Below are 23,892 nucleotides of genomic sequence, written 5' to 3'. Positions count from 1 at the left end.
CACCAAGCTGCTTGGCAATTTCTCCGTAGCTCTTTCCAACCGTGTGGAGTTGTAAAATTTTGTCTCTGGTTTCTTTGGACAGCTCTTTGCCATGTTAGAAGTTTGAGTCTTACTGATTGTATGGGGTGGACAGGTGTCTTTATGCAGCTAACGACCTCACACAGGTGCATCTGATTTAGGATAATACATGGAGTGGAGGTGGAGTTTTAAAGGCGGACTAACAGGTCTTTGTGGGTCAGAATTCTATCTGATAAACAGATGTTCAAATACTTATTTGCAGCTGTATCACACAAATAAATAGTTAAAAAAATCACACATTGGGATTTCAGGATTTTTATTTTTAGATTATCTCAGTGGTCATACACCTATGATGACAATTTCAAACCCCTACATGATTTCTAAATGGAAAAACTTGCAATATAGCAGGGTTTTCAAACACTTATTTTCTTCTCTGTATATACATCTTTTTTTTATAACCATGCTACACTTTGTGCGACTGTGGACATTGTAAGGCTGCTTGATAAATAAACCTGGTGAAAAGGACTAAATCAAAAATAGATAATGAACAATAAAACATAAGCAGGCCTACTGGGTGTGGTGTGGAGGGAGGGGTCGCTGTCATTGACTAAACAACAGATTTGACATGGATAAAGAGCTTGCTCACAGCACATAATAGTTCACTTAGTCAACTAGGAAATGAAGATCCATCCATCCATCCATCCATCCAATTATTTTTTAACCATATGCCTAAAAATTACAGTGTGCTGCATTCATCAAATCAATGAACTACAACATCTATCTATCCATCAATTCTTTTAGTCGCTTATCCTCAGAAAGGGTCGCAGGTTGTCCTGTAGTCTATCCCAGCTGTCATCAGGCAGGAGGCAGGGTACACCCTGAACTGCTTGCCAGCCAATCGCAGGGCACATGGAGACAGACAGTAGCAGACTGTTCAGCATGGACTCCAGGCGGAGCTCGACAGTTGTTTCACGGCCTTCTCTGAACTAATCGTGTTCATTGCCATAGTCATCTTGCGTGGGGTGATCGAACTTCCAAGGTGGCAGGTGAACGTATGGCAAGAACAATCATGCCGTTGGATTGCTTGCTGCAGGTTCACATGTGGCAAAAAGTAGAAAGCATGGCAGTACCAAGCATGTTCGGACAATGTAGAAGAGCTCACTTTAGCCACACACCGCACAGATTTGTGTTTGTATATTTCATTGTAGTAATTTACTATATAAGTAAAGAAGTCCCGTTTCAATCCTGTACATCAGCAGTAAGTCTCAACAAGAAATGAAGAACAAATTGTTGACCTCTTACTAAGAAGGCTGGGGACTATATTTTTTGTTGGGATCACAACCCCCCCCCCCTCCCCCACGCACACACGTTACCAAAGACCTGCACGTTATCGATGTCAACAATGTCAGCACCTGCTGCTAAAAGGGGAAAAACAAGGTCATTCCAGTCTTCATGGAAGAGTTTTGTTTTTTCGTTACAGCCAAGACGACAGTAGGAAGTCGACCATTTTCATGCTTTACACAAAACATCATGCAAATAAATTAAAAGATTACAGAATCGTGTTAAACAATGTTAAGATTTTAACTTTCCAATAAGCAACTTGTTCTCTTGGACTGTGGCTTACAATTAGTACGTAATCAAAGCAGTTCTGCCTCTTCTGGATTTTATACATGCAAAATGTTAATGGGGTTGCTCATGTTTCTGAGAGATTCCTGACATTACAGTGCACTTTTTTTTCCCCTTTCATCACTTAATTCTCTTATTATGCAGAGCTTCAACACACTGACAGACATAATTTTTGTTTTGAAGAATTTAATTTCCATTGTGTCATTCAAAATGTTTCTGTACATGGCTTGCTTCCTTGCTTTGTTCTGAAGTCCACTGTGATTCTACAAATAACGCAAAATCAATGTAAAGCCATAGTCCTGCCTTCTGTTCACAAGTCATGCATTTCTTACTTGTATTCCTCAAGTACAAACAAATATAGGGCTGTCAATTATTTAACTTTTTTAGTCTAATTAATTGCACCTTGGAATTTTGATTCATCGCGATATAACACCGCTGCCAAACATAACACACACAGTATCCTATTTTACTTTGAGAAGGTAATTTAATTTTTTGTGTGCTCCAATTTGGTCATTTCACACTACATTATATACAGATTACCTTTGTGTTTTGGGAAAGTCCAACGAGGGTGACTTTTTTTGAAGCAAGATTTGATGCCAAGCATAAACGTTGGAGTCTCCTCACTTATCTTTGCCAGTTGCATAGACACTGACCTGATCACTGAACTTACAGCAACCTGTACCACATTTCAGGTATTCGTCTACGGTTAAGCCAAAGGAGCATGTGTAGGCAAAATAAACTGTGATTTATCTGAGTTAATTCATGATTGATATGATATTTAATTGTGTGTAATGCCTAACTTTGACAGCCCTAATATGTATATTTATTTATTTAGCCCCCACCCCCTGGCTCCCCAGAACTGCCACTGCTGTTTGAAAATGAAAGAAACAGAAATCCATGTTTCCTTGTCAGAAATAAATACAGTACAAAAATGTGAATGCTCATGCTGCCAATGTAAATATTAGAGTTGTCTCAGTACACCATTCTGTCTTCTGGTGTGGTGTTTTATGTTATTACAGTGTGTGTTATACTCAACGTTTGTAAACCCCAATTGCAAGGAAGTTGGAATGTTGTGTAAAATCTAAATAAAAACAAAATGCAATGATTTGCAAATTCATTTCAACCTTCTATATATACTGTATGTACAATCTAAAGATGAGATATTTAACGTTCAAAATGATTAATTTTATCATTTGTGCAAATATTAACTCGTTTTTAATTTGATTACTGCAACATATTCCCGAAATGCTGGGAGAGGGGCATCTTTACTAGTGTGTTGCATTATCTTTCATTTTGACAACACTCAAATCTAGTACTCCCACTCTTTTACTATGAAGCCACCCTGTTGTAACACCGGCACAAAGTGGCTTGGTCTTGTTGAAATAAGCACACATCCATGAAAAGAGGTTGCTTGGAAGGCAGCATATGTAGCACAAAATCTGTATAAAAATTTTAGGATCTTTGGTGTCTTCACAGATTTTCAAGTTAGCCATGCCATGGGCACTAACACCACACCCCCCATAGCATCTTAGATGCTGACTCTTGAACGTTGCACTGATAACACTGAATGGTTCCCCCTCCCTTGTGCATGATTTCTACTAACAATTGAAATTTCGGACTGTCTTGTTAAATTGCATTTTTCCACTTCGCATCAGTCCATCTCAGGGGACAAGAGAGCAGAGATTTCTCCAGAATCTTGGAATTTTTATGAAGATTATATTGACTGTAGACGAGGAAATCCTGAAAATTCTTTCTTAACCTGTTGGACCATTTACCCATGCCGTTGTACGCAAAGTGATGAACCTCGCACCATCCATCCATTTTCTGAGCCACTTATTGTCACATGGGTTGTGGGAGAGCTGGAGCCTATCCCAGCTGTCAGCGGGTAAGATGCAGGGTACACCCTGAACTGGTTGCCAGCCAATCGCAAAGCACCTCGCACCATCCTTGCTCGTGAACTACTGAGTCTTTCAGAGAATCACCTTTAAACCCAATCACGACACTCACATGTTTCTCATTAAGCTGTTCACCTGTGAAATTTCCAAACATATTTTTGTCAGTATTGTTCAACTTTCCCAATGTTTTGTTCCATTGTCCAATTTTTTGGGAAAGGTTTTGTCGGAATCAATTTCAAAATGGCATTATTTAAAAAAAAGAAATAACACAAATCAGTTTGAACATTAAATATCTTATTTTTGTACTGTACACAGTTGAATATTGGTTAAATAGGATTTGCAAGTTATTTTGTTGTGTTTGTATGCACAGGTATTGTGCAATAATTTTCAGAAAAATCTCTGTCCTTTTACACATGTGAATTTATAGCAAAATGGCAGTAAATATTATTTGAAATGATTACGCTGCTTATTTTGAACAATCATACCATAAAGAGAACATTACATCTTATGGGCCATTTCCAGAAAAGTACGTAGCCATCTTGATTCATGTATCCAATTTGAGTCCTGAATATAAAGCTTTAAGTTTGTGACTATAGATAAGAATAACGCCTATTAGGGTGGGGAAAAAACAACGATCAAATCATATGCAGCAATTATGAACAGAATAATTATACTTTACCATAATAGAGAAGAGAAGACATTTTGAAAGAAAATACATGGAAAAGGGAACCCATATGTCTTAAAGATGGGTGGGTGAAATAAGAGAACAAGATAATCCAAAAAGTGTGCAGATGTTATTTCCCAACAGTTAGGCGAGGAAGTATACTCGATGTCCAGCTTGCACATTGGTGGGGGAGACGAAGTGTGATTGAGGAATTCTGAACAAGTCATGTGTTGAGATATATGGCTGACAGTGAGACGTTATAACAAGAAGAAGGAAAAAGAACATGGCAGTCGAGGGGGTGAGATGGAACAACTGCAGAAGAAATTCTTCCCATAGTGAGGAAAAAAAGCGTCTTTCATTTAAAAAAGCTGATGAGTGGCTGGAGGAAGAGCCCCAATGTTCCCAGTACACACACCATCACAAACACCCACAGGAAGATCCTGTCGATGACCATGGCGACGTACTTCCAGTCGTCTTCCACCTTTTAAGGAAAAAGTAAGACTTTTAGAGGCAGCGTGTTACTTTGTACACTAACACTGTACATAGTCGGTGATGGAAAGCGCAAAATATACATTATACAACTGTATTTGATTACAGTCGACCCCAACACATTCCCCATTGCAAATGTTGATCGACAAATTAGTTTCTGGTTAACTTGTTGCTCCATTCACAACAGTGGGAAAATAAATGGAAAGAAAAACTTGAGTCCATTAACTGCCAGAAAAACGAGTAAATATAATGCACAGGTGGTTCAAATTAGAATTGCTGTGTAACATTCTACACAGGATCAAGTTTCAATAAAAGTGAAATCAGGTTCCATCATTTTCCTATAGACCCGCAAAGTGTGGGGAAAAAAACGGTGTGGGGGTTTCTTCTTATGATTATATTTTGAATATAATTTAATATGATCCTTGGCCAAATTTCTGCTACATTCTGTACCTTTGTGCGATGATTAACAACAACGCCCTCTTTTGTGTACTGTGTATCTCCTGTACTCAAAGGAGTAGGTCTTGAGAAACATAGTGGAAACTAATTTTGCTATTACAGCGACTCACTGCACTCCAAGAGGGCATACAGTAATGCTCATTCAAGCCACCCACACATTACCTTATATTAAACAACTTTACTGATTATTCTGCGAATTTTGAGCGCTTTACTCAAGTTTTTCTGTCCATTCATTTTCCCATTGCTGTAAATGGAGCAGGACATTAACTGAAAACTAATTTGCTGACCATTAGCTAGGTGGGAAGTACATCAGTAACCGTGTCCATGTTGTTCATAGTACAAACGCACCTGGATAATACTATGAGAAATTGTTGTACTGTAGCTTGTAACTTTTACACCATGGAATCTTTATGAGTTGGACACTGCTAAGTGCAATTCACCTCTGAGTGTTTTGTGTCTTCATTAAATAATAACCTAATGTCTTACACCTACATGACATTTAAGAAGGTTCTAATGTTACTTAAAACGTGGCCATTAAAGATTTTTTTTATAGCAACAGTTGAAACGTTTATTTCTATATCCACTAGTGTCATCATGAATTGTGTTCAGCTTGGACCTTCCGTGATAGCAGAGGTGGACCATAAATGCTATTCCCTTTCTGTGCAAATGATACAACACATGGATCGAATAAATATTAAATTATTGCAGTGGCTGGACATGTAATTCTACAGTTTTCACATTCAACCTACAGGATTGTGCTATGAAAGCATGTAGGTGTATCCAAATTTGTGTGTCTGTCTTTCCATCGCTCTGTCTGTCTCGTATAATGTTTGATCATTCAGGTGTGTACAATCGGATCAAGGCTTCTGTGGCATTAATGCTATTGTTGTGCCCAGAGAACAGCCTGCACGGCTACTCTTCACAGCCACATTGCAGGGTTACAAAGAAAGGATGGAGCAACAATCATATCAGGTCCATCCAGACCGCGAGGAGGAAATCGGAGAAGCCCTTTGAATCGAGCTTTACTCTCCTTTTATAGCCCAATGCTAACACCCTCAGCATAGAGACACACACATGGTCAAAGTACACTGGGGGGTTTCCTCTTTGTGTATCTTTCTGGTTCTGTAATGTTGATAATGTGTTTGTGCTCTGCCTCACCGAGGTTGTTCTTTAAATTTTTGAAGAAAGTGCTATCAAAAAGTCATCTCACCCCTTAAAAATCGCATAGCAGAAGAAGATTTTCCATGTCACTTATCCTCACTAGGCTCGCGGTAGCCTATCCCAGCTATCTTTGAGCAAGTGGCGGTGGACACCTTGAACGGGATTCCAGCCAATCGCAGGAGACATAAACAAACCCCAAAAAGACTTACATTCACACCTATGGGCAATTTAGACTCTTCAATTAACCTGTAGCCATGTTTTAGGGATGTGGGAGGATACCAGAGTACCCAGAGAAAAGCCACTCAGGCACGGGGAAAACGTGCAAATTTCCCACATTCAAAGCCAGATTTAAACCCGGGTGTCAGGGGCATGGCCAGGCCACTCCCACCTCACGACCACTTCTCGGCAGCGACCATTCCACGGCTGCCTGATGACCACGCCTCAACGGTGACCAATCCTCAGCCACCTGATTACCATGCCTCACCAGCGACCGATCTTCGGCCGCTTAACGACCATGCCTCAACGGCGACCCCTCCACAGTTGCCTGTCTTGGCGGCAACCCCTCCACAGCTGCCTGACGACCACGCCTCGACAGCGACCGATCCTCAGATGAGACAGAGATGTGTCTCCATTAGATTAGAGCAGGGGTCGATTGCGGGACGGTGTGCCCCCCCCCAAAAAAAAGTCGTCATCCAATGTGCCATATAAATTGTGCGTGTGCGCAATTGCGCACTGCTAGTGAAGTCCCTTCGCACAGATATTCTGCATTGCGCACACAAAAAAAATCCAATGTAAATTGAAAGTATAACATAAAGCTATTCAGTTTGTGGCATTTTGAAATGTGATTCAATGAGTGAGGGATGACTGGTTGCTACATCCAATGCCACAATTCACATACATACTGTAAAAAATGAAAAGCAGAAGCCGCATTTTCATTTAGGCAGCACATGGAACTTTCTCTAACAATGACTGCTGCTCCGCCACACACTCTTCTTTCTAGTTTACCTTACACTGCCCCCCTCCACTCTTAAAGACATACACTCATAATTACAAATGTTAGTGTACTTAACGCACCACATCAATGTGTTTTGTAATGACAGCATCCACCACCGCTGCTTTAGTTAGCAACACAGTCTGGGTAACGTAGAGCAAAGACGAGCTAGATATGCTGCTTATGTTTACTCTCAATAAAAATGGAGAAAGTTAAAAAAAGAAATGCTGTTGCTTTAAAATGCCATGAATGTCTGAGTATGTGAATAATGGAAGAAAAAGTGGTGAAACTGGATGAGAAGTCTGGTCTGGAGCCAAAGTAGAAAGTGTACGATGAGATGGTGTGTAATTTTAAAATTCTACCTTGGTACAGCTCGAGCCAGGATGAAACCACTGACAATACAGTGCACAAAAAGTTCATTATGAATTTTAAATATAGGAGGAAACATAACATTAACCTTAAAACAGTTTGGGAGCATCATCCCCCACCCCCACCCCCATGTTGGTAGCTAGCAAAGTGGCTGGCTGCTTGAAAAGTAGATCTTGGGGTAAAAATGTCTGGGCACCCTGGATTAGAGGAATTAAATTGTGTAAAGATTTTGATAATGTACTGAGAAAATGTAGTTTACTAAATGTTTAAAAACTGTTTAACACAAGAGTGATAAATAAAGGATTTGTAGGATTTAAAAAAAAAACGTTAAAACAATCTTAATCTTAAAATCAGATTCAAGTACAGTTGAGTGTGTTTCAATCATTAAAATATATCCACTACAATTTGTATATATGAATGTGGTATTTTTGGATATTTATAGTATTCTGTATATAGTTAGCTTCCTTTTTTATTTTCTCACGATATTCTTATATTGACCTGCTAGCTTAGAATGCTTAGAATATACTGCACGTGATTAACTTCCCACTTCATGATCATTGTAAAATGAAATCTGTATCAGAACTAGTGGCACAAGCTAAGATTTTTTTTTTTTACTTGATTGTACCTCTTTGGCTTTGTTGCGAGTCCTCATGTTCTCAGCGATGTACTTCACACTCTCAATGGCCTGCTTGACCTCAGGCGAAATGACGGAAAACGCCACGACAGCATTCACTTGAGATGCTGAGTTCAAGGCCCTCGGGAGTTTAGGTAGCTCTGACTCTGGGGGCCTCTGGGTCTGAGGGCCCTGGGATACAGGGAGAACCTTTGGAGGAGGGACAGGTGTGGGAACCTCCTTCCCTCTGTAGGGACATCTTCTGTTCATATCCCGCTTAATATCGCGGTTTATCTCACCATACTCGATACAGTTCATGGAGCCGCCTACTGATGAGGCCCCTCCTCCACCTCCCCCACCATCCAGCGGAGGGCACGCCACCCCTCCTGTGATCCCTCCGACGCTCACACTTCCTGACCCACTTCCAACACTGTTCTTTCTCTTTTTGTTCCCTCCGCCGCTTCCCGCTCCTCCTGTCCCTGCTGTGACGCTGGTGGTAGATGAGCCGCCTTGGTCAATCGGCCGCCTCATCAGCATCACCCTCGGCAGCACCCCGAGGAACACGGACCTTACCCACTCAGGCATTGTGTGGGTCATGGGGGTGCGGTAGTGTACGTTCAGCACGAAAACGGTGATGACAATGCTGAGCGTGACAAAAATCATGGTGAAGAGGAGATATTCGCCGATCAGTGGTATAACAAGTGATGTGGAGGGGATGGTCTCTGTGATGACCAGCAGGAACACAGTTAGGGAGAGCAGAACAGAGATGCACAGGGTGACCTTCTCACCACAGTCGGATGGCAGATAGAAGACCAGGACGGTGAGGAAAGATATAAGGAGACAGGGGATGATGAGGTTGATGGTGTAGAAGAGTGGCAGGCGGCGGATGTAGAAGGAGTAGGTGATGTCTGGGTAGATCTCCTCACAGCAGTTATACTTGATGTCGTGCTTGTAACCAGGTGCGTCAATGATCTCCCATTCTCCGCTTTCCCAGAAGTCTTTGAGGTTGACCTAAGTTATGGAAAATTTGTTTTTCAGTGCACATAATGTTAAACAAGATGACCGCTTGGACATAATAGAATTTGGGGATCTTGATACCTTTGAGCCAATGAGCACCAGGTCGATTTTGGCTTTGTCATAGGTCCATGAGCCAAATTTCATGGAGCAGTTCTGGTAGTCAAAAGGGAAGTAAGTGATATCCATGGGGCAGGAGGATTTAAAGATAGCCGGAGGAACCCAAGTAATGGTGCCATCAAACTTCAGCAGAGCCTTGGTCTTGTCCTCCACCAGAAAATCCCCCACAGCACTAGAGCATACCCAATAAACCACTCAGGTCTTCAAAACAAAAATGAGGACTTTGGTTTATGAAAGTGCTTGAGTAAAGTAAATCCATTCCAGCAGAGTGAATTAACACACAATAACTGAGAGTATTATATGATTTAATCAGGAGAAAATGTGTTCCGTCTAAAAATGGAATGTTAAATACACAACACCCATCTACCGATCCATCCATGTTCTGACCCGCTTATCCTCACAAAGGTCGCAGGAGTGCTGGAGCCAATCCCAGCTGTCAACGGTCAGGAGGCGGAGTAAACCCTGAACTGGTTGCCAGCCAGGGCACATGGAAACAAACAACAGACGCACTCACAATAACACCTTGGGGCAATTTAGAGTCTCCAATAAAACAGGATGCCCAGTGCCTTGTTTTTAAGACCAAGGTCAACATGACACTATCAGAATAGCATTTGTTCCTTAGAGTTTCAGTGTAAACACATTGAAAATATACTTCAAGAGACATAGTTCTCGTCTTTTTAACAATAGGTGTCAACAGCATAAATGCATTCAGCAAACCTTCAGCAATCAATTTGTTCTCCATTCTGTTATGTAGCCTGATCTACTGTCATTTCAAGGATGATAAAAACATTCACCAACCAATGTCTCATACTCACTTGTTGTATAAAACAATGTCAGGCCTCCAAATCTTGTTGGATGGAACTCGAATGAACTCGATTCCATCATACTCAATAGGAGCCCATCTTAGTTTGTAGTCATTCCAGACCTAGAAACAAAATAACACAAAGAATCTTGTTTTAGAGGAATACTTGTCAACATTCAAAAACACTCATTAGCGGTGAAACATGAATGTTTCTCACATGTCTCAGCCACAAATTAGTTTCCATTATTTGATTCACTTCATCCTGTGGGAACAACCAACAAAATGTTTGTTTCATTGTGTAGAAAATACGTATTTCCCCAACAGAACGATATTCAAGATTTTCTTACCACTTTCACGAGTTGAGATATGGACACCTCAAACTCCACGGTAACCGGATCAGACACATTCTCCACTGGTCGGATGAATTGGTTGTACCTTCGGAATAACCTCCGAAATAAACGGTCCTCTGCTTTGGACGTAAAACTTTCTAATGAAAGAAGTCCAAACACAAACATTTTGAGCAGCATTCATAAATGCAGGGACGGCAGTATGTAGTAATGAAGAACATTCACTGAATACCATCATATCAGTGTTTTTCTTTTTGCTTCATTCCAAAACCCGCTCTGTACACTCTGGACTGTTCTGAAACTTGAAACTGAAGATTGTTGTTGGAATCTGCTCTTCGGTTATTCAGAGCCCCACACTCAGTGAGTGCCGGAGTGTCTTTGTGTGTGTGTAATGCATACGGGTATATTGTGATTGTAATTTCTATTATTTCTTTGAATAGTGAAGTCTACAAATTGCTAATTAAAGTTTTGGCAAAAGGTGTGCTCAATAAAGTTTCTTTAAAGTCAAACTCTGCTTGCAAAATCACGTAACCATTCAAAATTTTGAGATTGCCACCAGAACAGAATCTTCGTGTGCATAGTGTTCTGAGTTATTGGAGAACACAACACACATTATGAGCAAAACTGATAAATGTCTGATTTTCTCTATCTTAATGTGTGAGGTTGATAAAAGATCAAAAGATTTGAAAAAAAATCCTTATGTACATTCCAGGCTATGATGTCATAATGACTTGTCAAATATGATTTGTTGGTAGTTGTGTGGTGCAGATACATATATGCATGCACATTGTAAGGCTGGACTGAAGTTAACATTGTGAAAAAGTGCCAGGAGTAAGATTGCTGCTTAGGATGGCATACAGAACCCCTCACGCCTGTCCGAGCAGAAAATTTGCCTTGCTTGGGACACTGAACACTCACACCACCAGCACACTGCAAAAGTGTCCTAACAAAGCTTCAAAGCTTCCACATAGGCCATCATGAATCATTTTTACTAGCATCCATGTATACATACAAGCACATTGGCTTCAACGTGATTCATGGTGGAAACTCCGGCAACAACTGAAAATGAGGAAAATGGAGCAAAATATGGAGGAATTCTCTCATTGCATACACCAGAGAAGACTTTTTAAAAGATTCTGAAATGTCTCTGTCAGTTTTTACCGATTCATCTTGAATTGAAGAAAATTTGAAGAGTTTGTTTTCAAAACGAGACATAGGCATTTTTTTCAGACTTCATTTGTGAAGTCAGCAATGAATTCTTCCATACCAAACGCAGTCAAAAGCATACTTTCATAGACTTTGCTTGCTTGGGCTGCAGCAGAAATCACCATGCTTGCAGTTCAGCATTTTGAATCCTAGATAATCAATCTAAGCAAACATACAGGAGACAAATAACAATTTCCCAGGCCACATTACTTAAAGGTTGATGCTCCCACCAAAGCATTTAAGATGAGAAATGCGGCACACCCCATTCAGCCCCATCCCAAGTACATCAACCTGTACTTCCTGTGCTGAACAAACCATTATATACATGGAGATTATTCACCGAAATTGCAACTGAAGCACAAGTGTTACTGTATGTACACTCGCAAAGCTACCTTGACATTCACCAAAAAGTTCCTTTTTCTTGACAATGAATACTGTAATTAATATTTTCAGCTTTTATGGGATACAGTACTATGAAAGGCATCGCTGAAGCCATCCATTTACTGTGCTATTATCATCTTTAATCCTTTTATATATTCTCAGTTTCTAAAAGTGCTGCATACAAAATAAACAGATTCCAAGATTTTTAACCGAAGGCTTTACAATGCCATAGTTATCAATAATAAAAACCAAAACCCCATATAAAGGCCTTGACTGTCTCATTTTAAGACAACTTTTTTATGACTTTAGACTCTAAAGTCATAAAGAAGTTGTATGTTTAATGCCATATGGACTACACGTCTGTTGACAGAATGTACACGTCCTACATTAAAGGCTGCGTTGTAGTGTGTACATCTGGCTCTTGTCTCGTGTTTTTTGTCAATTCCGACTTGTCTGGGGAAATAACGGAGCCGGTTTATTTGAAAGTTTATCTTACTGACCCTTTAATCTCAAGTACAGTATACCAAGAAAGATTAAAGTCTAAGACAGGAGAATTTGAGAAAAAATGTACTTCTATTCAGAGTCGCACAAAAATGTTACAGCTCAGGGGGGTCACTTAAAAGGGACGTGGTCAAGGGTTTCAGGGGAGGTAGGAAAGTCAGGGGCTTCCATGCACATTAAAGAGTAAAAAAAATAAACAATGACTAAATTAAATTATTTCAAATTGTGTTCTCTGGTTTGCACTTTACAGTATATAGCCTTCCTTTTTAAATCTAACAAAGTCAATGATTTTTCGTCAGAATTGTTTAATTTCAATGATTCCGTCACCAACTAAGTTGACGAGGCTTGTATTGGAAAATATCTGTTTCTGTGTCTTTTTACATCTCCAATGTAATGCTAAAAGATACTTTTAATATGCACTCTAATTTTCCATGCTCATGCTAATGTATTTAACATTTGTGTATTATAGATTTAGTTTTGCTAATAGTACTTTGCCACACAAAGTTGGATTGACCAATCGGCAAACAAAGGCATTTGACTGGGGCCCTGAGATTTCCAAGTGCCCCCAAACATCTAAAAACAATAAAAATTATTTATATATATATATATTTTTTTTTTATTATTTTTTTTTTAAAGCAGTTATTCTTGTTTTGGTCTTAATTTACTTACGAATACATCAAAAGGCTCAAAGGTCAGAGGACAAAGATGTTATAGGATCAATTAAAATTCGTATTTGCATTGTTTATATGTTATGTGACAGATACTTCCAACAAGTTGTTAACTGTAGTTTAGCTAAAACTGAAGTTCTTGAGCCCTCCCCAAACAAGAGAAAATTGAGATGTTTTGCTGTAGTTACTCTGGCTTCCTACCAGAAGTGACATTGCAATTGCGAAACACAGTGCACTACACTCTATAAGCAACGGCGAGGAACGTATTGGAATAAAAGTAGGAGGAGGAGGAGGAGGAGGAGGGGGAGGAGGAGGAGGGGGAGAGGAGGAGGAGCAGGAGGAGGAAGTCGGTAGGAGGATTTCTCCACGCAGGAGCACCCAACTGAACTCGGCATCGCCAAACCGTACATTTGAGCCGATCAGGATTGCCGGACCCTGACAGTGATGATGACAAACAGCCAAGTAGAAAAAGAGAGTGGCCACAATGCTGTGCACAGTGGATTGGAAATACAGACTAGTATATTTGTGCATCCCATAAATCCATAGTTTACTTTCTGCAGCATCCTTACTTGTCAATAGAAACATCGAGTCATAAACAGACTCATTATGAGCAGTTTGACATTCTTGTGGGATCCATAACGTGTCAGTTCATCCATCCATCTCTCTACTGCTTGTATTTATTTGTTATAATATGATACAGTTTTTTTATTATGCATGAAATTAGTACATTTGGTCAGTATTCTTCCGTTTTCTTGGCAAAACATTCTTGAAGAAGATGCTCTCTGGGTGTTTTAGTTTTAATTTCTTCCACACCATTTTCTTGCTCGAGTGCTATATGAAAAACAATCAGCATCGCAGCTGCTTTCAGCCTCTGCCTAACTACACCTTTGTAACAAACGCTTTCTGCTTAGTTTCACTCAAAACACTCCAGTTCAAAGTGATCAACAGAGTTTAGGATGCCTTCTAGGCACCCTTAGCCCACCATGTTTCTTCCCCTGTCGACTGAATTTGGCTATCCACTGGTCACGGATTCCTTTTTCACTTACAAAGCCAAAGAAACTCTTATCACTGCCTGAGCCATTTGTGCAACCAAATGCCGTACAATAAGCCATTGTGAAATCGGTACGCCATACAACAACAAATATACAAGGACGGGATCAACAGCATGGAACAATACTACACAACAGTGAATGAACAAGCTGGAAAGTCTTACGTCACAGCTCCAGATCGAGCCAAAAACCGGAACATTCTCGATGTTTAAAGCAAAAGACACATTCTGAATCAAATCAATGAACATTATAACGGCTGTATATCTGCTTTATAATTACAGTGAAATGCCAGATGTTGTTTGCAAAGGTGTTCTACAGTTATCGAAAAAATTTCCAACATCTTTGTTGAGTGACCTACAATCTATCTTTAACTGAGGAAGACAGTGCTTCAAAGATCATGTCAGAAAATACCAGTTTATCAGTTTTTAATCTCAGGCAAAATGTATATATACATACATAATACATATACATAAATATATATACTGTATATACATTTTGGTATCATGCCAAATATGGCACTGTTTATAACATAAATACGTACTTCTGACTCTGATATCAGTGCCTCATTGGCCATGAACATTTAGAAAGATCTCTGTCTTTTACTGGACCCAAAATTCACTTGGACATACAAATGTTAATATTACTCCATCATATATTACTAATGATACATCCTAATTTTCAGGAGTATGCAGCGGCTGATATAAATATTTAACACATCACCATTTTTCTCACTAAATATATTTCCAAAGGTGCTATTGACATGAAAGTTTCACGTTGATAACAACACAAGTAATTGATAAATGCAAAGAAAGTAGAACAAATTACCTCAGTAAATAAATTATGTAGATTCTGAAGCTTAGATATGTGCCTGTAAACAATGGCATCGTTATGTTTTGCAACAATTAGTTTTCGATGGTCTTGAGACAAGTCCCTGCTCTTACCCATCATGAGATATGTCATGGCAATGACACCTTTTTGTAGGCCATCAATTATGACCAGCTGATCTTCATTTGCTCAGACAAGGGGGCTGTGTTGCTGTTTGATTCTTGGTATTTAATAATTGTCGTGGCTTTCATGCCTTTTTCCACCTCCCTTTCTTCACATGCTCAATACTTTTTCCCTGTGTCGTTTCACATTACTGGACACAATTTGACTTCTGATCTTATTCATTGTACTTTCTTTGCATGTATGGAATAATTGAGTTTTTCATGTCATGTCAATAGTACCTAGTGGAAATACTGCATATGTAGTAAAAAAAAAAAAAAAGCTTGAAGTGTTAAATACTGTAAATAGTCCCTGTACATATATATGTATGTACACCATATATCAGCTCCTCAAAGTTTGCAGTAGAACATAAAGCAAATAGTTAGTGTTGCACCTAAAAGAATTTGCTATGTACCACATGCAGATTAGAATTACAGTTAACAACAACAAAAACATTGAATGAAGGACTGTTTTTTTAATCCATTGTTTTAAATAATAATTTCACTTTTTTTAATGTTGTCATTCATTTACACGTTCTTCTTGATCATACACCAGTGCGTTTATCTGAATGATGTTAAAAATCATTCTATTTCTGCATTAGTGAAAAGTTGCCACATAGTAAAATGACTTTCTAGAAGTTTCCTGGGGGTCACTGCTGAGGCGAACGGACCCTTCCAGCGTAATAAAATGGTCTCCCTCCTGAGACACTTGTACAATCTCAACGCCTGCTACCTGCTTTTAAAACACTTTGTGCGCTCCCACAACCTTGCCTAAGCCTCTAATTGGGTGAGGGGAAAGCAGGGCAATTACAGTCGAACCAGTCTATTAATTGGACCTTGTGTTCACTGTGGAAAAACATGTTCAGCTATTTTTCTGTGCACTGGAACTTTGATTCTCATTATTCCCTCTGCTGCAAAGTATTTAAGTAGTGATTAAAACAAAGTTAATTAGAACCTTTGGCTTTTGTTGAGTCAGTAGCCAACCTTTACGTCATTGAGTATTATTCAAAGCTTGTGAGGATAAGTGGCTTGGAAAATGGATGGATGGAACATTTTTAAGACAAAGAGATTTAAAGTTGTGGAACTCGAAGAGTGCATTCATAACGGTACACGGGAGAGCAACACCATCGGTGGTAAAACATTCATGACTCCAGATGTCTTCTGAAGATTTCACAACAGCTCAACGTGATTCACTGTGACTGAACTCCAGATAATATCAAGTACAATTAAAATAACCTAAAAGTCTAAAGGGGCTTAAAGGGAGCATGAGGGAAATACTGCAACGGAATGCACTGTAAATTGTTATATTTTCAGGGTTACTTTTAATAGAGATTTCCCAATCCAACATTTTCACTTCCAATCCGATACTGATATCGTAACCTTAAATTTTGCCATATACCGATATTGATATTGATACTGTAGCATGGAATTTTAGATAAGGGAGATAAGAGAACAATAATTAGAAAATGTAGGTATGAGAAATGGTGACCCATTCATTATTAACCAATGGGTTACATGAAGTAACTTTAAAAACAAGAATTTACTACTATTGAATAAAATTAATAACAGACTGGAATCCCCTTAGACTGTAATGTTCGCAGATGATATTGTGATATGGAGTGAAAGCAGGGAGCAGGTGGAGCAACAATTAGAAAGATGGAGGCATGCACTGGAAAGGAGAGGAAGGAAGATCAACCGAAATGAAACGGAATATACGAGTGTGAATGAGAGAGGTGAAGGGGGAAGTGTGAGGCTACAGGGAGAAAAGATAGTGAGGGTGGACGACTTCAAATACTCGGGGTCAACAAAACAGAGCAATGGAGAGTGTGGTAAGGAAGTGAGGAAGTCCAAGTGGGATGGAACAGTTGGTGGAAGGTGACTGGTGTTCTATGTGACAGAAGAGTCTCCGGATGAAGGGCAAAGTTTATAAAACAGTGGTGAGGCTGGCCATGATGTACGCATTAGAGACGGTGGCACTGAAGAAACAACAGGAAGCAGAACTGGAGAATGCTTAGATGGAAAAAGATGATGACACGCTGTGGCAACCCCTAATGGGTCAAGCCGAAAGGAAAAGAAGAAGAAAATAAATTAGATTGGGAAAGCCGGAAAAATAACTTCGATGAAACCAATAACATCCATCCATCCACGCATTTTCTTACGATAACCTTGAACTGGTTGCCAGCCAATTGCAGGGCACATGGAGATAGACAACAGTCACACTCACAATCACACCTAGGGGCAATTTGGAGTGTCCAATTAATGTAAAACCAATTACAAAAATATATACTGTATTTATATTGCAGCATAACCACTGCTTAACTTAAACATCCCCACACTGTACATTCCAATTATTTAGAAAGCTTTGACAAATAATGGCGACATGGTGAATGACTCATTAGTTTAGCTGCCTCACAGTTCTGTGAACTCGCCTGTGTGGAGTTTCCATGTTCTCCCCGTGCCTGGGTGGGTTTCTCTGAGTAGTACTCCAGTTTCCTCCCACATTCGCAAAATATGCACAGTAGGTTTATTGAAGACTCTGAATTGTCCATAGGTGCGAATAGTTGTTTGTTTCTATGTGCCGTGCAATCGGCTGGCAAGCAGGTTAGGGTGTCCTATACTTCCTGCCTGCAGTTAGCTGGGAAAAGCTCCAGCACGTCATGATCCTAAATTCCCCGTAGGTGTGATTTTGAGTGTGACTGTAGTCTATCTCTGTGTGCCCTGTGATTGGCTGGCAACCATTTCAGTGTGTACCCCGCCTCTCACCCAATGACAGCTGGGATAGGCTCCCGCAGTCCCACAACCCTTGTGAGGATAAGCGACTAAGCAAATGGATGGATGGATATGTGCTGCAAGTTCAGCTCTATAGTTTCTTAGCTTGTCAACAGTGCGATTGTGATAGCTTTGAGGTATTGATTTTTTGTGAACAAAAACCAAGAATGAAACAAATGCTGCAATGTACTTAAACATTCAGCAAGTGTAATTATTTTGTTTTGTGTGTTTAGTTGTAGCGTTAACTTAAAATGGAGCAGAAATAAGCAGCTTTAAACAAGCAACATTCACTGTCACTCCTTGCTACTAGGTTATCACCTTAACCTGTTGTGATGACGTGGGCTCTCCATGCTCTCAGGGCAGTGCAGAAGTTAAGTACTTGAGTTGAGCATTGAATGATCCACTTTTATAGGAGTGGCAAAAGTAAAGATTTTAGATTGAGTCCGATCTAATCTCGTGCTCCTTTTTGTGTTGACAACAGACAGCTCTCCGATCTCAAAGATAAGATCGGGACACCAATACCTTTTAACCAAATTAAATAAAATCAGAGTGTTTCTAGAACATGTCAGCATTTAAAATGGAAGTCACCGCTCCTAGTGAAGAGTTTATGATGTTCTCTGTTCCAAATGAGTTAAATGGTATGTTTACCCACCCTCTTCAAAATTTCTGTCGGTTTGAATGTGTATGTGTGTGTGTGGTGTTTATCTACGTACATGTACCCTGTGAATGGCTAGCAACAGTCCAGGGTGAACACACCTATCTTGCCAAAAGTTATCTGAGATAGGATCATCAACGACCCTAATGTGAACAAGTGGTATAGAAAATAAATGGATGGATATTTGAAATGTCAGTTTCAGTGCATTTTCACATCTGTGTACTGTTTCCTATCAAAACCTTGAGACACTTGGTCACAGTTATCAAGCTCAGACAGAATAATCACAAATATTTTTGTTCCTCAGATGTAGCCCTACATTAACAGACGTGAACGTGATGACAATGTGAAAAAGTCTATTCTTTGGCAAATGAAAATGAGGCGAGCAGCCATGTGTCTTCGGCCTGAAATTGCTACAATTATTAAGAATTAGCCAATGTGACTCCGTATCTCATGGCTCCAGGAACCCAAAGAGCCGAGGCCTTTGGGTAGCTCTTTGATCAGGCATGTGCTTAACAGGATCAGGCTGGAAAAAAGTACTGGACACGCTAAAGAAACTAATTACTCTCCAATAATACACGGTTGACGGTGTGCATGAAGCTGTGTGTGTGTGGGGGGGGAGAATATCAGCAACGGAGAGGTTATAAGGCTTTTTAATGTCCTGCTTGTGACATGGTGAAAGATATAACCGTGCTTCAACCAAACCATTTAAACACGGTCTATGGCTGTTTGCATATGTTTTTTTTGTTTTTGTTTTTTTTGGTGCAACACACATCCTCTCACCTTTGCCTCGAACAGCATTTGATTTTTGTTTCAGTGATGCATAAAATACAGTGAGCTCTTTCTTGCATGCTTTCATCTCAGAGGATGTGAGAATTGATGTCTGATTCACACCGAACGTTAATTCATCAAATGAAATGTAAATCTAAAAGGTGAACTATTGGGAGTAGAAAAGAAATGCCAATTTTTTTTTTAACCCTGTCATGCTTGAACCATTAAATGATAGAAAAATGCATCATTGTTGATAAAGTCACCCTTTATTGCGCTTTGTGAAGAATAAAACCTACAAATCAATTTCCATAAGTGACTTTCACTTTGCATCATATATAGTAGATCATTTTACACTTGAGATGATGTGAGTCCCAAGATGCACATGTCTGGAAACAATTGAGTTATTGCAACTTATCACCACAGAGTACAGCTCGAGTAATCATCCACTATATGACTGCTGTTGCTTTGTGTTCACATAATATTGCAAATTTTTATTTGTACTATTTTTACAATATTTTGTTATCCATTGCTCTTTCTCTCTCTCAATATATTGTGCTTAAGCCTGCCATCATAGCAATTTTTTTAGGACTGTGTCCTAGCTCCAACATTGTTCTGAATATTTTTCACTGTCCTTCTCAACAACACCTTCGGATGAGACACCAAGGGCATCTATCTTTGAACCAGATAAGACTGCAAACTCTATAACCTCACCCTATTCACGGCCAAGTCCAGCAGAAATGTCTTTGTGATCTTCTTTTTGCGGACAATAGAGCAATAACAACCCATACAGAGGACAAGCTTCAATCGGTCATGGACCACCTTAGCCAGACATGCTTGGTCAGAGACTTCAGACTCTCTGACCAAACACTGGAAGCTGGTCAAGACTTTGAGTACCTGCGCTCCACCATCTCTGACTCTCTTTCTTTAGACACAGAAAAGTCGCTACTACACTAGCTAGACTCAAAAAGACAGTTTGGAAAAACACCAAGTTAATCTAATGTCCAAGTGTATAAGGCCTGTGTTGTGAGCACTGTCCTCTGTGGCACTGAGGAATGGACAATGAGAGCTAAACAGGAGCATAAGCTTAGCGCCTTCCACATGCTCTGTCTCCGTCGCATCCTGGCATCACCTGCCAGGATAAGGTGATGAACACCAGCATACTGGATAGAGCCACAGTTCCCAGCATGTACACTTTGCTTAAGCAGAGGTGTGTGTGCTGGCTTGGCCATGTCCTGTGTATGGAAGATGGAAGAATTACAAAGGACCTACTCTATGGATAACTGACACAAGGATCCCATCCCATAGGTAGACCCAAACTCTGCTTTAAGGATATCTGCAAGAGAGACCCCAAAAACCTTCAAATTAATGCTGACACCTGGGAGGCCACTGCCTCTGACTGACTGGTCTGGAGACGGGCAGTGAAAGAGGCACTGTCAAACTTTGAAGGGACCCTTGCTCAAGTGTCGAAGGTAAATAGGCAAAGAAGAAAGGCTTCATCCCAGGCAGATAGACCAGCAAACCCACTCATCTCTCCTGGATGCGGAAAGACTACTATTCTCGTATCAGCCTGACCAGCCACAGAAGATGTCTTCAACTCCAGCATGCAAGTCCATAGTCTTACAAGAATCGGATGCTGAAGATGATGAATCACAATTGATATTTGGATTGTTTGTGTCTACCAAAATCCAATAATCGTTTTCAGCATTTAGATAAACAAAAAATACTGTGTATTTACCATACATATTGGATTTGCATACAATTAGCAATCCCATTCACAACATTGTGTGGCAATCAGTAGCTGGGTTTACATGGAGACATTTTGTCATTCTAATACGCATGATTACAATTGACAATCTCTAGTCAAATGTTTCCATGAGGTGGGCGTATACCTAAGCACTACATTTAATTGGAAAACTATGGAAGTAAATATGAGCCACCACGATTTGAATTTGAAATGCCACAGAAAACAGGATTTGAATTTGAAATGTAAAGTGATCACATTTTCATTAGTTGTATTTCAGAGTAATTTTTCAGTGTTAAAAATTCAACTGGCTATAATTCGCTATCTAAAATTCACCATCTGTGCCACCAGGCAGGGTAACTTCAGGTCACAACCAAACACCCACTCAGTCCCAGTTATGCTTTCTTAGTCACGTGACGTCACATACTAAGAAAGCGTAACTGGATTGGATGGCTGTTTGGTTCTGACCTGAAGTAACCCGGCCTGGTGGCACAGATGGTGAATTTTAGACAGCGAATTCTTGCCAGCTGAATTTCAGACAGCGAATTGTAGCCAGTTGAATTGTTAACATTGAAAAGTTACACTGAAATACAACTAATTAAAATCCATACACATCCTTTACATTTCAAATTCAAATCCTGTTTTCTGTGGCATTTCAAATTCAAATCCTGGTGGCACATATTTACTTCCATAGAAACCCCAAGTGCCATATGGACTTTGTAAATGAATATCATGTCATTTATTACGATGAATATCCATTGTCTATTCATGACAGTATTTGGAATTGTTTTATACATCTATTTTTCAAAACTGGTTCACAAAACAACTTTTAAGTATTCAAAAAAAATTTGTTGTCGTATACCAGCTCAGTTGGGCGCAGCCATATTAATGCCATGTGTGAACCATGACATCACCAGGCATTTTTACATCAAGCCATAGCATATGCAGACAGACCTTTTTCTGGCCCTATTCTTACTGACAGTATAATTGACAAAATGTACTTCTAATCAATCTAGGAAAAGAAATATTTAACCCCTGTGAAACTTAATGAAATTCCATTTGGATTTGAACTGTTTATTCCAATTGAGGTGTTTATATGGAGTATTTTCATTCAGTTTGGGCTTCTAAAACGATTATAATGAGAAAAGAACGCTCTAGGTATACTAGACGAGCTAAGCACTTTTTTCATAACCCTGGCAACTAACACCACTGAAAACAATACCTTTGTAATAGTATCGACATTATCTACCATTAGCATGCATGGTGAGAGAATCGAGTCATTATCTGCCGTCTTGGGCCAGTAACGTTAAACTTGCAGCTGCAGCTAATGTAGTGATCTTTGCTAATGTCTTTTCGTCTCTGCAGAGTGGCCGAAGCAGTGGAGGCGATTACACACAACATTAGTGAATCATCAGTGCTCACGTGAGGGTGACCTCACTCTGTAGCTGCATCCTAAGTTACAACTGGTAATGGCATGTATGGTGGGTCTTCATTAGCTTGTAGAATGCAAAATAGAGAATGAACTGATCGAACGTTGTCTTATACTACATCAAATGAAAAATTTGTCACACCTACAACAAGGAATAATTTCATATTACTCACAATAGAAGTTGAGACAAACTGATCACTTGTTCTTTGTGACCTATCCTCTGTTGTTTGCTAAAAAAAAAAAAAAAGAAGAAGAAGAAAAAAATAACTTTCCAGTTCATTGCTTTTGTGCTTGGATCAAAGCAATAAAAGTGTGTTTGTCTTCATCTTGAGGGATCTTGAGGTCAAGGAAGTGCAGTGTATGTTGAATTGTGCTGAGGCCCTTTGTTTTGGAAAAAAAAATAGTCCTTTTCCACCATCTTGCAACATCTTAGCGCTAAGTAACTATTGTATGTTAAGTGACTTGAGGAAAGTAATCTAGGCTTTAATCGTGTTTTGTCACCATACAATGGCATCTTCAGACAATTATAAACTATTTTAGAGGTCTTGTCAAGTGCAGACGTTCACTATTTGCAATCGGATTCACTCCCTATTCCCGGGAATAAACAGGTATCATATCGAATGTGTACATTTCAGAAAATTTTTCTGCACGGCAATCAGTCTGTAGATTGGCCACTATATTATATATTCATTAAGGGCCATATTCCTGTTGATCTATAAGTCTTTTTTATGCACTCATGGCTTGCAGACTTTCAAGGTACGCTGATTCTCCTGGAATAACTTCTGGCTCATGCAGCTTGCAGAAGCACCGAATGTGTGCACAACTGTCAGTGACACATGACTCATGAAAGTCTGAGGCTGGCTGCCAGTCATGCAGCATGGCATTTCCTAAAACATGTCGATGGCATAAAAATCCATTGAGAAATATTGCCCCTTTACATCTGAAATTAACTCCTGTAGTGTTTACATTGTCATCGCCAGTGATATGTACTGCTACATGTAATATGCAACACTTTGAAGAAAACAGAGACCATGTGTTTTTCAGTTCTGTATAAAATAAATCCAATACAAGCAATTTAATCAGAATACTGTTCTTATGGCTGAATACATGTTTGGAGGTCCAGCATAATGTGTGGGGCTTCCAATCAACATTGTGCCACAGACTGCAAGTCAGTCAT

General features: G+C 39.6%; 1 protein-coding gene across 1 annotated transcript in view; it reads right to left on the bottom strand.

The window, feature by feature from the left end:
- Positions 1 to 317: 317 nt before the first annotated feature.
- Positions 318 to 23,892, bottom strand: part of LOC133508390 (neuronal acetylcholine receptor subunit alpha-3-like) — a 30,824-nt gene continuing 7,249 nt past the window's right edge. The window contains exons 2-8 of the mRNA XM_061834355.1: positions 10,566 to 10,705; positions 10,436 to 10,480; positions 10,232 to 10,341; positions 9,381 to 9,588; positions 8,295 to 9,293; positions 4,619 to 4,684; positions 318 to 901 (exon numbers count right to left, since the gene is read on the bottom strand). Coding sequence (XP_061690339.1) covers positions 830 to 901; positions 4,619 to 4,684; positions 8,295 to 9,293; positions 9,381 to 9,588; positions 10,232 to 10,341; positions 10,436 to 10,480; positions 10,566 to 10,705 — 1,640 coding nt within the window. The 3' untranslated portion in view covers positions 318 to 829. The remainder of the gene's footprint in view (positions 902 to 4,618; positions 4,685 to 8,294; positions 9,294 to 9,380; positions 9,589 to 10,231; positions 10,342 to 10,435; positions 10,481 to 10,565; positions 10,706 to 23,892) is intronic.

Source organism: Syngnathoides biaculeatus, chromosome 11 (genome assembly GCF_019802595.1).
Source record: "Syngnathoides biaculeatus isolate LvHL_M chromosome 11, ASM1980259v1, whole genome shotgun sequence".
Taxonomy (NCBI): Eukaryota; Metazoa; Chordata; class Actinopteri; order Syngnathiformes; family Syngnathidae; genus Syngnathoides; species Syngnathoides biaculeatus.
Note: the sequence above shows the minus strand (reverse complement) of the source record. Positions and strands in the feature narration are given on the sequence as shown.